At 37.8% G+C, this 17,851-nt stretch overlaps 3 protein-coding genes and 1 long non-coding RNA gene across 8 annotated transcripts in view; 3 read left to right on the forward strand and 1 right to left on the reverse strand.

Moving 5' to 3' along the window:
• The first annotated feature begins 87 nt into the window (after positions 1 to 87).
• LOC106743291 (DCN1-like protein 3) lies at positions 88 to 6,347 on the forward strand. Of its 2 annotated transcripts, none has more exons than XM_014616995.1 (4): positions 88 to 831; positions 1,311 to 1,474; positions 1,651 to 1,958; positions 2,277 to 6,347. In XM_014616995.1, the coding sequence occupies exons 2-4, from the start codon at positions 1,393 to 1,395 to the stop codon at positions 2,874 to 2,876; spliced, it is 990 nt and encodes a 329-aa protein (XP_014472481.1). In that variant the 5' UTR covers positions 88 to 831; positions 1,311 to 1,392; the 3' UTR covers positions 2,877 to 6,347. The 2 variants fall into 2 exon arrangements, with proteins under 2 accessions (XP_014472481.1, XP_014472482.1); XM_014616996.1 differs by having other exon boundaries at positions 88 to 433.
• On the reverse strand, positions 3,028 to 6,735 carry LOC106743293. Its single transcript, XR_001374347.1, has 2 exons — positions 6,346 to 6,735; positions 3,028 to 3,136 (listed from the first exon to the last, which is right to left on the reverse strand). It is a non-coding gene; the product is annotated as an uncharacterized LOC106743293 (long non-coding RNA).
• Positions 6,736 to 6,954: 219 nt separating this feature from the next.
• On the forward strand, positions 6,955 to 11,152 carry LOC106743288. Of its 2 annotated transcripts, XR_001374345.1 has the most exons (3): positions 6,955 to 7,594; positions 7,759 to 10,435; positions 10,513 to 11,152. XR_001374345.1 is itself a non-coding variant. In XM_014616989.1 (2 exons), exons 1-2 carry the CDS (start codon positions 7,565 to 7,567, stop codon positions 9,343 to 9,345), a joined length of 1,617 nt encoding a protein of 538 aa, XP_014472475.1. In that variant the 5' UTR covers positions 6,955 to 7,564; the 3' UTR covers positions 9,346 to 11,152. The 2 variants fall into 2 exon arrangements, 1 of the variants encoding a protein (XP_014472475.1); XM_014616989.1 differs by having other exon boundaries at positions 7,759 to 11,152.
• Positions 11,153 to 12,396: 1,244 nt separating this feature from the next.
• The window catches only part of LOC106743285 (probable cation-transporting ATPase 13A3), a 12,607-nt gene continuing 7,152 nt past the window's right edge, over positions 12,397 to 17,851 (forward strand). The window contains exons 1-4 of one of the 3 annotated variants that reach the window (XM_014616984.1): positions 12,397 to 12,984; positions 15,152 to 15,260; positions 16,651 to 16,718; positions 17,030 to 17,197. In XM_014616984.1, coding sequence (XP_014472470.1) covers positions 15,245 to 15,260; positions 16,651 to 16,718; positions 17,030 to 17,197 — 252 coding nt within the window. In that variant the 5' untranslated portion in view covers positions 12,397 to 12,984; positions 15,152 to 15,244. The remainder of the gene's footprint in view (positions 12,985 to 15,151; positions 15,261 to 16,650; positions 16,719 to 17,029; positions 17,198 to 17,851) is intronic. The other 2 variants (XM_014616981.1, XM_014616983.1) reach the window with 2 other exon arrangements.

Genomic DNA, 17,851 nt, shown 5'->3' on the forward strand with positions numbered 1-17,851 from the left:
GAAACCAATAGCTCTCCCATTGGCTACTCGTTGACTTCACTCCTTGTCGTCGATCGCGCGCATCAAGTTTGCAGCACTGCTCCATCTATTTATTCCATCGAGGGGCCTCTCTTTGTCGTCGTTGTGGTCTGTATCGAAGCACGAGGAATGTCTTCAGATGTTTCGTCCAAGTGTTATCACGGAACGACGACTCGGTGGTGGTGACTCGTGCGGGTTGCCTGCTAAGTAGCGTCGGTCGCCGCGATCATCCGAGCAGGCATCGCGAATGAACGCTTGGTGTAACGTGTAATGAGATCGTCGTCGTTGCAGCAGCCGTCGTACGGTCGCGCGAGGTTACCGCAGCAGCATCATCGCAAATGACACAGACTCGGCTGGACCGCCGAATCCTACCAGCACTCGGGCTGGGGAGTCGTCTTCGTCGTACAGAGAAAATGTGCGAGAAAAACACCGAACAGACGGCGTTTTGTTGATCCACGGCGATTTCGCGGCGAACGCGACCACGTACGCACGCACGCATCACGCACGCATCACGCACGCACATACGCACGCGAGCAGGCACGTACGCACCGGTGCGCACGCACGGCACGTCCTGGCACATCCGGAAGAGCATCCCTCTCTCCGACACTCGTTCTTTTGGACGAGAATTTGATAAAGCGGTCGAGACAAGATATTGTCGTCTCACGGCGGTTTTTCTTGTCTGAAACCTCCACCACCACCGCTAGTACTACTACTACCACCGCAGCTGCTACTACTATTACTACTACTACTACTATTATTGCTGCTAATATCGAGACCCGGGGTCGACCGAGAAATCGCCTTAACAATAATAAGGTATACAATCCGGCTGACTTTGTCGCGTGCGTCTCTTCCCTCTCCTTCTCTCGTACGAGCGATTTCGCGCGTGACTCATCCCTACCCCCTCGGCGTTCGAACCTCGTCGCTTCTCGACGCTTGCGATATTGTTTTGACAGGCTGATCGCGAAGCGATGTGAGATCTTTCCAGATTGACGAAGCATCAGCGATAAATGATCTCGAAACGCGCACAATCTGTCTCGGCTCAGATTTTCTGCGATCTCGCGACGAGATCCTGTAGCTCTGCGATATTGCCATGACTCTTCGTGTTATTGTTGTACAATATATATCTGTACGTCTGTTTACTGGCAGTGCGTCTCTCTCCCTCTATCTATCCGTGGTTTCCCGATTGCATGACCAAGCAGATATATTGAATTTAATACGAATCTCAAGTGGCAGTGACTGATGATAATAACAATGGTAATAATAATTGTAATGGTAATTGTGTGTTTCCTCAGTTTTCAATCGAGACTGCCAATGTAAGACTGAATTACTGATGCATGGGATAATCGTTTTTGATGTTAAGTACGGTCAGCATCAATGGGAAACTGCTTCTCGTGCTTTAAGGTGCCACTTCCACCAACCAGCACTGATCAATCAATCGCATTGGATCATAAAGACGGTGAATATGCATTATATCGTCGTTGTCCTGCTTTTATACAATTACACACGAATCACTTTCTACAGATGATTACAAAACAATATGTGATATATTTATATAGTCGTTGGTGCTGTACTCAACTAGAAATGGTGTTCTCATCACCTTATAAATTTGTATCTTTATCATGTTTTATATAGAAACAATGGAACTCAGAGGTCTGTTCCAAAATTCTTGCCAACAATCTGGTTCTTTCGTGCCTGAAACACATGTGAACGGGAACAGGAAGTCCATAAGTACACTACCTACATTTAATACTGTAGGCTCGGACAATTGTGGCTCTGTGCCCAGTGTACAAAGTAATCTGCGTTTATCACGGGGATTTTATGCGCGATTACCACCGCTAGGACGATCTGGTACTTCGTCGGGTCTCAATCTGTCTACTGAACCCAAGCAACAAAAGGAACCATCGGAGAGCAAATTGAACGCACTTTTTGACCAATATAAGGTAAAGGACACATTGAACTTAAGTTTGTTTCTACTCAGAATAAAGATAATAAATTCTGTAATTTGTGTAGTCTAAGACCTCAGATTCAGATATGATCCTTATATCTTGCCGATCGTGCTTGATTGATTTTGTTGAATTTATATATAAAAACACATATTTATTTTGTTAAATTTATATATAAAAACAAAGATTGATTTTGTTAAATTTATATATAAAAACAAAGAAAATACACAGGATGTTTTCTATAGAAGGAATTTTATGATAGAACATCATAAAGAACTATCGTGCAACTGATATCCTATTGTATTTATTTTGAAGGATCCTCACGAGGACGTAATATTAGCTGACGGAATAGAAAGACTTTGTGATGACTTGCAACTGTCGCCCGACGAATTTAAAGTTCTCGTTCTCGCATGGAAACTAAATGCGGAGCAGATGTGCCAATTCACGCGCCATGAGTTTGTCACGGGACTGAAGGCGATGAAGGTCGACAGTATACGCGGTATACAGGCTCGCTTGCCCGAAATCGTCCAGGAGTTGACGGTCAATAGCGACCTGTTCAAAGATCTCTATCGATTCACATTCCGATTCGGCCTCGACGTGACGTCCGGTCAGAGAATCTTGCCGGCCGACATGGCGATTGTTCTCTGGAAACTCGTCTTCACGATACGCGAACCTCCGCTGCTGATTAGGTGGCTCAAATTCCTCGAATGTCATCATATTCGTGGAATACCCAGAGACACGTGGAATATGTTTCTCAACTTCGCCGAGAGCATTGGAGATGATCTCGGTGCTTACGACGACGCGGAGGCATGGCCAAGTTTGTTCGACGATTTTGTGGAATATGAAAACGACCAGATGAACCAAAATATCACTAAAGACGATATTATGAAAGATGCTTCTATCGATAAAGCTTAGATGTTCGTATTATCCTAAGTGAAAAAAAGAAACGACAAAGTGAAACGAGCATATTATTGTCTTAATAATCCGACCTTTGAACAGGATCGTCCGATTTGTCGTGGGAAGCATAGTTGATGTTTTATTCCTATTGGTATGACCATGGAAGTGATATTTCGGATTTGCTATTGCTTTTCTTTCTTTTTTTCTTCTCTGTCTTTTGTTATTGCGTCATATTTGTTTTCACGCGGCATCGTATCTCTCCCCCCTTCTCTCTCTCTCTGTAAATGTAAATATTTTATTTCATGTAATTTTATTATTTAATTACGTTTTGTCATATGTGTGTATAATACGAAAGACATTTGTATCGCAATATTTTAACAGCAGCTGGCGATAAGTTATATGTATTGGTATATATCTTTTTTTTTTTTATATATATGAATGAAGTTACACAGTCTTGGTCAAAGTTATTATTTTTGCACTTTGACCGTAATAACGCATAAACATTGCCAAGTTTTCTATGCAATGTTATCAAATTAATCATGTGATCGCTTATGATAATGAGTTGCGTTTGCTGAATAATTGTATCGATATAATGATGGTGCTTATTTATTGTGGTCAATTATAAGAATGATATCGGTTCTGATAGACTTTTGTTATCTTACAAGAAATTCAGGACGCACATGTATAACAGCACAGGATTATCGACTTTTTTTTGTTAAACCGTGATATATATATAAACGCAGTGCATCTTTAATTTCTAAATATACTAGTTTACTTATCATAAATATATGAAAAAAAAAAAATTCAAGAAATATGGAACAATCGTAAATTTTGATATAGCAATATATATAAATTACAGCTTGAAAGAACGGTAACTAGAATGAATTACTACTAACATGGTATGTTTGAATATCGATTTATATTTTTATTGCATTAAAAGAAAAAAACGACACACAAAGTATTGATGTAATAATAAGTATCATCATTACTTTTTAGTTCGTCTATACGGTCATGTCTAATTGTATTGTTATTATAGTCTGTTTAAATTTGAAATTTCATATAGCTAAGAATCATTTTCATTTTTCATGTTATAATCGCGCTTGGCATGGAAAACATTAAATTCTTATTTTATTCAAGTAATAAGAATTTTATTTATACATAATTATTTATGGTTGTTTTATAGCTTTGTACTGATATCAGGAATTATATTTGATAAGATACCGGATTATAAGTCGAAAGGATTACTGTGGATAGCGCCTGTGTTGTAAAAGTCTTATAAATTAGACTATAAAAGACGTTTCTTAGGAAATTTCGCTAGAAACACTCGGTGTTTGAGAGTAACGTTTCTCTGTAGGGTACGAAAGTTTTAGTAAATATCCCGAGAAGATTCTGTTCAAAGGAGTACGTTCAGGGAAATGCGAGAAATGTAATTTTGCATAAGAAAAAGTTTAGAAATGAATTCTCACACAATCCAAATTTGTGATACAGTGTGTATAAGTATATATACAGAGTGAATCGCACACATTGGACAGATTGTAGTTCTCGTTTCGTTGAAAATGGGAAGAAAATTGTGAAAGAGGGAGAGACACGCAAAAGCGCAATGGTGTGTTGAAGAGGTACGGTTGTATCTTCTTGGTCCATAAAAAACTAAATCCTGTTTCTTCCTCTCTCGTATCATTTGTCTTCTACATTTATCACGCATCTTTCGTGTTTAACGAAACAGAAACTATATCCTGTTTCAACAGCGTGACGCACTCTGTATAGTTTCCAATGCATTAATATTTCTTACATTTTTTGAGGATACTGTTAAAGCAGTGGACAAATGTAAAGAAAAGTGAAATATCTCATACAAAGATCCTGAAATTTACCTGATTAAATATGTGTATGTACATATATATATCTATATGTTTATATATATGTATATATATGTACATACACAGGATGTCCTACTTCTGTCGCATTATTTTTTAATGACAGATTCTTGATCAATTTAGAATTGAATTTTCTTTAGCGAAAATGTTGACACGCTGAAAATTTTCAAATAATGAATGATTATGATAGAAGAATTTCTCGCGTATTAGACTTTAGGCAGCTCAGTGGATGCGGAAACCACGTTCTTTAGCTATTTTGAAAAAAAAAGGATTTGAAAATTGTAAAAAAGAAGATTGTCTCCCTCGACATTTACGCTAAGGAAAAAGAACATCTCCAAATCGTTCGTAGAATCTACAGTTGCAATATAATGTGGTAGAAGTGGCACATTCTGTATATATAATTAGAATTAGTGTGTATATGACGTAAACTTGTCCAAAACTTACGTAACATATTAATGTGACGCGGTGTACTTGCTACAAAAATTTCAGTCATGTGCAACTAATGTTTATCTAACGATATTGCGAACGATGGAAAGTGTATAAATTTAACTTCGATTATGTTCCTATATTTATTTTGTTTCTTTATTTTCTTTAAGGGAAGCCTTATCTTAACACGCTGAGAAAAGGAAGGATATTAGCTCGATTAGCGGAGTGACTAATAACGATATGCAGCGACTTATTGTATTGTTAAGAACGAAAAAGAGATCTTTCATTTCTAAATTTTACAAACAAAAAGGTTGTCTATGTACTTGTATATAGTGCCATGTCTTTGTGGTACAATGAAGAAAGATCTCTGTCGAATTTTATCGAGATAAAACTATTGGAAAATCACAAAATGTCGATTCAACAAAAGACATGATATATATACATCATATTATTCTGATAATATCTTTTTCTATGAATAATTTTTTATCCTGATGTGAGCTAGAGTGGAAAAAATAGGAAGAGGAAAATTAATAATTCTGCAAGATATTTTCGGAAGTACCGTGCTTAAAAAACTTTCACCGTCCTTTTGTCCGCAGTACCTGATGCAGGTACAATATAGATACCAAGGCTTGAAAGTACGATTTAGATTTTAAAATTATGCTCACACATGCAGAGGATTTCATGCAGTTAATAAGCGCGAGATACGACGATATTAATATGTTTTAGCCACGAATTTACACTAGATCGGTAAATAATTTATTGCGTTATCGTTGGCATTTATCTCTCTCTCTCTCTAGCTCTCATATTTTAGAATTATATCTCCAATCACAGTGGGCACAATAAACAACACAGGTTTTTTGTAAAAATGATTTAGAAAGTTCCTAATCTCACTCTTGAAGAAGAGAGTCTCATTGATATACTTATCAAATTCTACATATATAATTTTGGACGCGTGCCTCTGATAAATCGACTTTCGTCAGCTATAAGATCGAAAATCTCCTCTGTGTCAGCATGACTTATTGTCTAAGTTTTGGGATTTGTCTCGAATATATGAACATACATTACTCAGCAGACGCACATGTATTATTAATACACTCTTTACTTTCAGCGACTTAAGCAAATGCTTAAATTTAAACTTAAGCGGATGCTTATCTAAGAATTAGATTTATCTATATGTGTATTATATATACCTGGCTATACAATGGCTCATGATTTTTTAACGCTTCCACTTAATTGTTGAACTACAGATTAGTCTTAAGGATCGCATAGGACGACTTTCATTGTGATAATTCCTAATCAGGTCGAGTCTGGTAAACAAGAGAAAAAAAAGATATTGTTGTCAAAACAAGAGTAGATAGAGAAACTAAAGTAACAGTGATAACAGTGTTAAGGATCAAGTGATAGGTGTAAGCGAAATCCGCACGTACGTGCGCCTGAGAGAAAGGGTATGATTGGGTGAGTAAGTGAGAGAGAGAACGAGAGAAAGTGCGCTGATAGAATTGATATTTATAATTAAATATTATTGTACACACAGATAAAACATTTCTCATAAAGAAGGTAATAAATATGATTCTATACAAAATAACGCAACTAAAGATACATTGAAAAGTAATTATTACATATACAAGTTAATTCGGTGCTTTCAGATATTTGATAAAATCTATTTTTTAAATTTAGATATTTTCTCCCATTTTTAATATCGAAGTACCAATCTTAACGTTTAAAAATACTATGGCTACGTTTGATTTGGACGCTCACATGCTATAAAAGCCAAATGACACTAGAGATTGCCGATATAATTGCGATTTAATTGGCTATTACTTTTCAACCGATTAGAGCAAAGCAATCGGTGACTAATTTGATTGGTTGAAAAGTAAACACTAATTGTTAATCGCAATTCAATCGGCACTTACTAGTGTGATCTTAAAGCCTTGTGTCCACGATATATTCGAATCAAGATCTAATACTTATTTTTATTGGTAGATGCTTGAAAGGTACTAAATCCAATAATTTCTAGTAACTTTTACAGCCGGCCAACAATTCGATCTGAGATCTAGCATCGTGGACATAAGGCCTTATTCAACTTAATACTTTACCGATACTATAACGTGTTACCATTTGACTGTATAGTTCATATTCGTGAATATAGAGGCGCTTTACGAGAATCACGGAAAACTAGCGTATGATTCTTCTCTGTCTAATACCGATAGTCTAATACCGACATCTGTATTTTAAATTATTGGTGCATCTGAGCTTTGTTTGTGGATGTTTTCAGTTTGGATTTTAATTTCCATGGAGAAATCTATCGAAATATATGCAGGAGACTAACGCATTAAGCAGTCGCTATCACGCTAGTAACGTTGGATTATTTAATGCTGAATACAAATTGGCAGACTTTTCGCTTAGATTATGTTCGAAAGCGACGATTGGATTTGTGAAGTGAGTCTAGTTTGAAAATCGTATTAGAATTTACTCGACTAATCTGTCTAATGTGTCTTGTTTATCGTAATTTTATCAACTCTGAAGGCATTTGATAAATAGAGTAATTTGATATTATTCATACAATAATGTAGTTGACATATGTATTTGATACACTATTCTAGGTTGCTTTTAATGATAATCATGGAGCAACAATACAAACTCATCCTCAATGTCAGAATAAAGAAGAAACATCCACCAAACGGCGTAAAGTCGATGGCTACATGGCTTCATTCTTCACAGGGAATGATAATTCTGAAAACGAATTAAATGTCACAAAAAATACAAAAGATAATAATTTATCTGATAGCAGTAAGAGCAATATAACACGTGAACACCTATTATTAGGAATTTTCCAGGAGAATATTCGCCAAAAGGAGACAAGAGAGAAGCAGCATCCTCAATCATCTAAAACGAATACATCAAGCTTATCCTCGCATAAGGAACCCAAAGAGAAGAAAGACACCAACTTTGCGAATAAAGACTTTGGTAAAAAATCAAAGTTAATTAGAATATTTCCTGGACCAGCTGGATTAGTAGCTCATATGAAAAATGACAATACTTCTGTTGCTTCATACTTAAATAGTGTGAAGGAATTAGAGAGTAAACCAGCAGCAGAGCATATCAAAAGTAATTTCCCCAAGTTGTCGCAGGATGAGAAGAACTTGCTTAGTGAAAAAGCTTGGAAGTTTCTACTGGATGATTTGCCAAGGAATTTTTTCAATGAGTACGGAATTTTCGCTAGTAAAAATAGGGTAAATGCTAGTCATTGTAACAGTATGAAGGTAAAATTCATAGCAGGTATATTAGATTACATAGATCATAGTTGCGACGATCCATTTATCGTGTTAAGAGATTCAACAGATAGTATAGAAGGCACTATTCATCGCGATATTCCATTAAAATATCCTGGAATATTGGAACCAAATGTGGTCGTTCTTTTGCACGATGTAGGACTATTGAAAACAACAACAAACGTGGTGATGAACAAATATCATATTTTAGTATCTCGAGTAAATTTACTAGCGGTATATTCCAACAAAGGTCGGATTATACACACTCCTTGTACGGAAAATATTTTATCCAGCATCTCGAATATTGAGTTAACTAGAGATGATTGTACCCCATCGATTTCAAATTATTGCGATGATACAGTTGAACGCTGCGCTACTTCTTCCGTTAGTACATCAACCAATCAACAAGTTAACTCGAAACCTTTGATAGTTGACAATTCTACTCTGTTACACCGATCAAATGAGAAGCACGAGAGTGGCAAACAAGCCTTTGATGATAACAGCAAAAACAGCGAAGCTAAGGGTGAAATATTTGAATTTTTTGAGTATTCGATGGATATGGATGACGACGCTTTCTTTGCTGTCGAAAACAAGCCCGTCGTCTCGGATGAGCACAAGCACTTCGACCGCTCGTCATTCGAGGGTACCATTGCACAAACCAGCGAAATTCAACGGTGCAAAGTGCAAACGCAGAACACTGACTGTTTAGAAAATGCGAAAGGAGAATCTTCTGTGATAAAACCGGTGGATAAGATGTTATCTGAATCGCCGGCAATGAAATACAAGGCCGAAAGTTCCAAAAATCTGGTAAGCTACTTCACCGATAAAGCGCTTCACGATAATGAATATGATTCGGACGACGAGATTTTGTCACAGTTAAATATGGATAACATTGTTAATCAAAAAGATAGCTGCTAAGGAGGAGCTTTCTGTATATACTGACTGTGTATCAATTGTTTTAAAGTCGTTTAGATTATTCGAGATTATTTTTCGGTTTGTAGTACCACGTTAAGTTATTATTATGCTCAGTCTCTAAGCACGATACTCGAATCAACTAGTATCGAAATAGAGAATGTACAATAATGTATATACATGCAAATACACGACAGATTATATTTGATGATATAATTATGCTTGTGTGTAAATTGGAGTTACATTGTGTGGTCAAGTTACTCGCGAGATTGCATTTAATTCAGCGTTATTTGTCGAGGATTTACAAAACGTGCTTCTATTGTTATAGTATTGCATGTCGTAAAACGCGATAACGTTTGCGATACGTGCCGTCCAATTCAATCAGCTACTTTCGCGTTCACGATAAAAAATATGTCAACGATGCATTGTATGATTTTACAACATAATTTTTATTACGCCTCGATGATACAGTGTCAACATGTTTTCACCTTAAATTGCGAATAACAACGGTAACAATTATATACAGCGAGCGAACGAATGCGCGATCCGTACAGAGCGTCGCGCTGTTGCGAGAATTGAATTCGGACTCAGCTGTGTGTCGGTGCTCGATCTGGATCGAATAACGGCGGGATAAAAGCTGAATAATGAGAGAAAATGAAACTTGAAGCCCCAGTACTCGCGGAGAATCCGTCTCTTTCCCCACAGGCTCGAACTCGCTCGAACCGACCACTTTAATATCTATCACTGTTCTATAACTCGGTCGAATAATGTCTCATAATGCTCCTGCGGTTAGATATTCCGGTAGATTATCAGACAGTGTATCTCAAGGTCGATCCGATGGATACACATTGATGCACACGCTAACTATCGATCCTGCCTTCTTTGTACGACTCTTTTTTTTTTATACGAGGAAAATGCGGAAACGAGGAGCGAAACTTCAGGAGCGTACTTTCCAATCCTCCTGAAGAATAGAGAAAGAGATTCTTGTGAGATTCTGTCGCGATAAAGAAGGCGTATAGCGCAACTAAAGCCAACGTCTCCAGGCTCAATGTTTATATACGAGTTATCTGCCTCCTTATTCTTTTTTATCCTTGAAGTAAGTAAGACGTCTATTTCAATTGTCCGTTCGAGTATCGGTGTATATTAGTTTCATAATTTAATTTTAACTTTCAGGTATATAGAGTGCAAATTCGGCAATAGATATGCTGCTCGCGTCGTGGCACTCGCGATAAACATTACGGACAGCGTTTGTGTTGCAAGAAACGATGAAAATATTAAACGAGACATCGACATATCCGGCTTACCGTGCAAAGTGCAAAGGATTACGCCTATCAACGGCAGAATCCGGAATAAAAGAGCGGGAGATCGCGAGATTAAAGCCGTAAAATAAAGGGATAACTTGTTCTCACGCGTCACCGAAGGATTATCTTGAGAGACCTCGTGTGTTATCTATTCCCGTCACCCGCACGCGTGACACGCATACGCCAATGTCAAAGTTTTTATGTGTTATTTCGCACGAATTATGTGTTATTATTGTTTGTACGTAGGCACTCAACGTCGTCCGGTGGACGTTCCGCGGTATAGTCGTTTTAATTGGATTCCGAGCGTCTGTTCAGTAAATATTCCCATTCTTTTCCTTATTTTTCTCTCCAGCGAAAGCTCGTCGTATTATGATACGACATTCAGCTACGAGTACTTTTACTAGCCTTCGCACAACTAGCCTTCGCACAAGTTGTGTGAAAACATCTTACAATCTTAAGGAATAAAACGTGATAAAAGTATCTTCTCTCTCGGCGGCCACATTGTCATGCATGTGTTTACGCTATAAAATTGCTAGTAATCTCGTCGCATTACATCTACGTGCGAGAGGGTACGCACGTGGAGATCTTTTTATTTCGTGAAAAAGCATTTACCTTCGCGCATACCCGTTCGTAAGCCGCGTTTATCTTCGGCTTAGTTTTGCTTAACTGGCGCTTTTTTTGCGTAGTGCGATAAGTGAACGTAAACCATAGGTGTAACTAAACCGGTTTTAGCGGCTAATGTATTTCGCATGTAGCAAAAACTTTTCGGTTCTCTCGACACTCCCAACTCGGCTGATGAAATCGTGATGTCATTTTATTTGACCTTTACGCAAAAGATATTTCAGTGAAGTTTGTAAGTTCGCAAACCCAGCGTCGTTTGCGAAGCTCGCGTTCTGCATAACGTTATTATTATCTCCCGGACGCGGGTTTCGATTATTTCATCGTAATTCCGTTATCGAGATCGTGTTTGAGTATTCCATTATTGAACATCGGTTGCGAAAGCGACGAGGAGAAGAAATAACGACGGACGGAGCGAGCGTGAATGGTCGTAAGACGCGGAGGAGCGGAGAGTTTTTCACGTCGGTGACGACTCCCGGCGTCTCACGGCGCACAGTGGTGACAAGACGGGCGGAATCGAAAAATTGTCAGAAATTCCACATTCGGGAAGTGTCTTTCGCACTTGCAGAAATCGTTTGGTTTAGCTAATGTAAAAGAATTCCCTGCGGTGTTAATAGTCTTCTGTCGCTCGAACTCTCTTATTTTTCCTGCTTGTTCGCAATTGTCGGTCACAGCGAGGCTGTGGGGCGGCGGCGGTGAATTCAAGAGTCGCGCCACCGTTGAGAAAGCGCGGTGGAGCGCGATTCTTGATTAACAGGTAGTCGCTCACATCGGTCTCGTCCGATAGAAAATTGCTCGATCCGCCGAAAAAAAAAAAGAAGTTATCTCGCCGGCAAAATCATGCGCCAGACACCACTGTGCGCGCCCGGTGGGCAGGCGAGACGTGACGAAACGACACCACGTGCATGTTATATGAAATGCGAACATCGCATATTGCGTTATCGTGCGCGATTCGGCACGTGCTCGACGCGAACATTCCCCTGTTCGCGATCGCCCGTCGTTAAAAGGTGCAAGGAAACATTAGCGAATTCGTTCCCGTAATCGCTCATAATCGCTCGAGAGAAACCTTCGCCGCCGTTAACGCCGCGCTTACGTACCGCCCGACTTGCATCCAAAGTTCACTCGCTGACCTTGCGCCGTGAACGCGATAACACTCGTACTCCTCTCTCGCAGTTTCCGGCTTACGATTCTGTCCGTTGATTGCTCGAGTTTCAAGCAATTCCGACCGCCGAGAGTCGTTCCGCAAAGCGTAACGTCGCGCGTAGCGTCGCGCGCTCGCCGCTCGAATTCAACCGTCGCCGTGAATGATGAATGCCGCCGTTCGCGCGTGACCCGCGAGTCCCGAGTTATTCGCGCCTGGCGAAAGCGAACGTTTCCTTTTTTTCTTCACTCACAGTAAATCCGCGAAAACTCGGCGAATCGATCCAGATCTCGACGAGCGCGTGCGATCTCTCGCAAGAGAGAGAGAGAGAGAGAAAGAAAAACGTTCATGCGCGAACGGCCGCTCTTACCGCATGCACTACTGTTCGAAACGCTCCCGCGTTTCCATTGGGTGAGGAAAAAAAGGGAAGGAAAGAAAGAAGAAGAAGAGTGGTGCTGTGTGTCTCTCCTCGCGACCCGCGATCGTCCATTTGTCCACTCGGGTTAAAAGTGAACGAGGAGGCGCCTTCGCCGCGAAGAAAGAGGGCCTTCGAGGGAATTCGTCGCAATTCCGCTCGTCGCACAGGTACATATTTCCTTCTTCTTCGTATTTTTAGTTAAGCACAGCTGTGATCTAACTGTCGTTTATTATTACCGACTGTCATCGACTACACGAAAAGAAGCAAGTGAATATTGTGTTTATGTTATTTTTACTGTTTAAATTTGCATTTTTACGGCGCGATATCGAGATGCAATATGCGCGCGCGATTTCGAGATAATTTATTTAAATTGCCGGTTGAAGAATTCATGTGCTGCGAGCGTTGCCGTTTTTCTCTCGCGTTTTCTGAAGGATACCGTGGGGAAAAATATGTAATTTCAGAGGAATGTCTGTGCGGCTTTAATCCGTTACGATAGAGTCGTGATGCTTATTAGAATATTACGTGAAACTTTTTATTTAAATTTCCCGCAGTGCAGGAGTCTCCTCATTATTTCTGTAATTATCGCTAGTTTTGTGTCCACGTCGGTACTTGGTATACTGGTACACAGGTGTGTCAATTCAGCTGTAGTTTTTTTTTACTTTCTAGAGTATTGCTTTATGCGAAAACATATACGTATTTTATTTTGTTATAATTCGAGCCGAGGAAAATCGAAGAAGATGTATATAGACAGAAACATAAAAGCGTTTCTTGAATATTCTAGGACGTGTCCTTTGAAAGAGTATTTATAGGTTATAAGAACGTGTATCCGCGGCAGAATTTTTTTTTTCAACGCCGATTCGTTGCCGTATCTGACTGTTTAATTTTACTTCGGGCGATTGATTTAATATCGCGACGATTTAATCCACGACGAAACTATGTTCTGCACTTTCTGCACGTTATGTGTGTACGGAGAACATTTCAAAATTTATGAACGCGAGTATACGTTTGTATAAACCGTTATTTTCTTGTCCGAAGAATGTGTGTCTTATAAATGTATACGTATATGTTTTCGCATAAAGCAATATTTCCTCAGCTGTATTTGCAATTGTTAAACTATTGAGTACTTTATAAAGTCGAAAAGAGAGAGAGAGAGAGAGAGTTTTCGTAGGATAAATTGAAACTTATCGGAGAATTCGTAAATGCCGAAAAAAAAGCTGAAATAGAAAAACAAGAACTTCGTGCATGATACGTATCAATTTATTTTGTTATAATTCGAGCCGAGGAAAACCGAAGAAGATGTATATAGACAGAAACATAAAAGCGTTTCTTGAATATTCTAGGACGTGTCCTTTGAAAGAGTTTAACAATCCCCAGTAAACACCAACTAACATCAATGTTATCTCGATATTATAATTTTTTACTCAATAATGTAACTGTTACGTACAATATATGTTATATTATATGTTATATTATATTATTGAGTGGAAAATTAAAATATCGATATAATGTTAATTTCAGTTGGTGTTTATCGGATCTGTAGAAGAATTATGTTACATCAAAATATATAATGGTAATTATAAATGCTTCGGTCGCATTTATCTCGGTGTACCTGAGTCCGAGTCGCTCAGCGTACAGATATTAAGTAATTTGTATAATGTTAATACGCAAAGAAAATTAATAAAAAAAGTACAGTAGTTAGATAACTGTCAAGTCCAGATGAAGACATACATAGAGAAGATATTGCGGTGGAAATTACTACAAAAGTTTATAATACTGGATTATACCGAAATTATTATCTAAATTATTCGGTATGTTTTGTAATCTTTAGTGGTATGTACACACGATATAACATCATTAAGGTTACAACATACATAATATTTTCAGTCATAATTCCGGTGTTATTCAGCACTAAAACATTTCCTGGTAATCTTCACCGCAATATTTCTCTGTACATGTGTCGTGAAAATTAAAATAGAACGCGATCGTGCGATTCGCGCTTCGCCGAGGGACAGGAGCGAAGGTGATAGTTCGATAGATTAATGCAGCGCACCGTCTGCATAGCAGATGAGATACTCACTTTCGTTTCTTACCGCCTCTTCCTATCCGTATCTTACTGCGTCTCCAAATCATATCGTACATTTCGATCTTGCCGTTCGAGTATTTTGTCCGGCCTTAATATAAGAAGCATTTAATCTCGAGTAACAGATATTGTTCCAGGATTTATTACGTAACATTGATCGAAAAATTCGCGCGCGCGAAGAGCGACGAGTCTCCGAGCGAGAAACCAGATAGAACGTGATATGATAAATAGCTTTTATACGATTTTGTCGATAGGTGAAAGAGGGACTTGCCAGTGACCGATTCGCTGAATCGTAGCGAAGCTATTGAGACATCACGCGTCGACTTTAATCCAACAAACTCCAAGTTATGACCGATACTAATGGTAAGCACTAGAAACGCGTAAAGCCGAGAGACGTATGGGCGCGATGGTGTTTGCACTGATAACTCGATTATCACCAGAGAAATCTTGTGCTTTAGTATTTTTTTACAATTTCTGCTCGCGCATGGAACGTGAGTGTGAGGACTTGGTCAGATTTGACGTTATTCTCATTATCAGGACGCGCGTGCATTATTAAAGAGAGAGATGAAATATTTTCCGTGACACATTGCTTTCATACCGAATAATCGATGTATTCAGTGGACACGTTTCTGTTAAAAATTCTTTCTTCAAAGTTTCTTTCAAAAATCGAGCCTCACATTTACATCCACTGTGAATATTTTCCAGCGCAGACGCGCTTTATATTTGTATCTGGCGCGAGGGCGAATTTTTTTCATAATACTCTGATAATAATGGAGATTTGCTCTTTTCCTCTACCTTCACGCGTATTTTTTACCTTTACGATGTGTCCTTGGGTATATCGGTTGTTAACAAGAACCAATATCGCGCTCGGATATCAGAAAGTAAATAAACGCGAAATCGCCAATAGTCAGCAATAGAAGTGTAAATTATTCAGATCTACGTAATATGTCAAGTTTGACTTACGCATATTCTATTTGTGTTTCATTCGTACATACATGTTCTTGTTATTGTCTACCAAATTTCTACATGCAGAGAATTTTATTTCGAAAATACGAACATTCACGAACTGACAAATTATTATAAAAGCCTTGCTCGGCTAGAATGTACCGTCGAAATAATAATAAAATGTTAAGACAATATTTATATAGATTTTGGAAGACAATATGAAAGACACTATCATAACTACATATCGCTATACAGATATCATGGTTTATCATATCACAAACACAACGAATATCTCGTCTTTTTGTTGTTCTCATAGACGCGCATACATAGTAGTATTGTATGTTGCACAATAATTACTATCCGATATACAATTTTTTCCTATATTACTAATATTGATGAAATAACGTGTAATCCAAGCTACAACGTCGAAAATGTATATATCAGCATGGGACATTGTTTACTTTTCCGATATTCCCCTGGTATGGTAAATTTTATATACGATTAGGTTAAAAATACGCTTGGTCAAACTATTCATTTATTATTGTTATGTATAAATTTGATTTAAATATAAATATTTCTTAGTCACGCAATATAAGTCTAGTAGTAAATTATTCTATTAATATGTTATATTATTTAATAACAATTTTCTGCGTGCACGACGCTACATTCTTTTCTAATCTTTCGTCCAAATTTTCTCGAGATACATTATCGACAATGTATCTTATTAATTATTACAATGTTTTATTCTAGAATTTAATAACATAATTTATTATATTGTTAAGAATTATTTCACTCGTTTCTCTCTCAGGGATGAACGACAACAAAAAGCCAGATGTTTCGTCGCAGAAAATTCACACTGACCAAAACGAACACCTGGTATGCCGTTATCGCTTTTATATATACAGTACTCGGCATAATAGCTTTAACAGATTTTTCCAGGCTAGTGGCTATATGAAATTCTTTGATTACACGCAATAAATTTACATATTCGTGTATAATGACCATTGAATATTTCGAGAAAACGGCAATGTTGCCTCGAAATAGTTTGACAGTGATAGCTTTTAATTTTAATTTTATATAAGAAAAATTTTGCGGTCACTAGGCCTAATAAAGCTATTATAAGCTGTTAAATATCTTTCATTTACATCTTATCTCATTATTACATGCGCGACTTACGCATATTATAGTACATTTACGGATTCGAGAAGAGCACGTTGAGAACCATTTTAACATACGTATCGTACATATTGTCTATCGGATGGGTCAGACTGTTGTTTCACTGGTATCCACGGCTATATTTGTACGCGACTCACCGTGAATGCGATTTAAGTTGTGCAACGAAAATACTTGCGATAGTAAGTTTTATCATTTCTTATCTATATGTTACGCTCTTTAAAATAATTAGTACCGTCAAATAATGTTTCTAACGATAAAAACCCAAGCAGCACGTAAACGTTTGTAGAACGTTCGTTTTACTTGGTTCACTTGATTATATTCAAACAAAGTGGAAATGTTCGAAGAACATACGTTTTAGAACCTTTAATATATTTTATGTAGCAAAAATGTCGCAGTATCACAATTATGCTGCTCTGTTAGAATTCCATTTTTTAATTAAAATATATACATCTTGAAGTTTGATTATGTCTATTTATAACAAATTATTAAAAAAATATATATTAATTGCTAAAAGATATTAATATATTAATATATTAACAACATTAATATGTAACAGAGCATAATTGTGATACTACGACATTTTTACTACATAAGATATATATTAAAGGTTCTAAAACGTATGTTCTTCGAACGTTTCTACTTTATTTGAATATAATCAAGTGAACCAAGTAAAGCGAACGTTCTACAAACGTTTACGTGCTGTTTGGGAATGATACTTGAATATTTAAAATATCCCAACACACGCACGCACGCACGCACGCACACACACACACACACACACGCACACACACACACACACACACACACACACACACACACACACACACACACAC

Source organism: Dinoponera quadriceps, unplaced genomic scaffold, assembly GCF_001313825.1.
Source record: "Dinoponera quadriceps isolate SergipeBrazil2010 unplaced genomic scaffold, ASM131382v1 scaffold616, whole genome shotgun sequence".
Classification (NCBI taxonomy): Eukaryota; Metazoa; Arthropoda; class Insecta; order Hymenoptera; family Formicidae; genus Dinoponera; species Dinoponera quadriceps.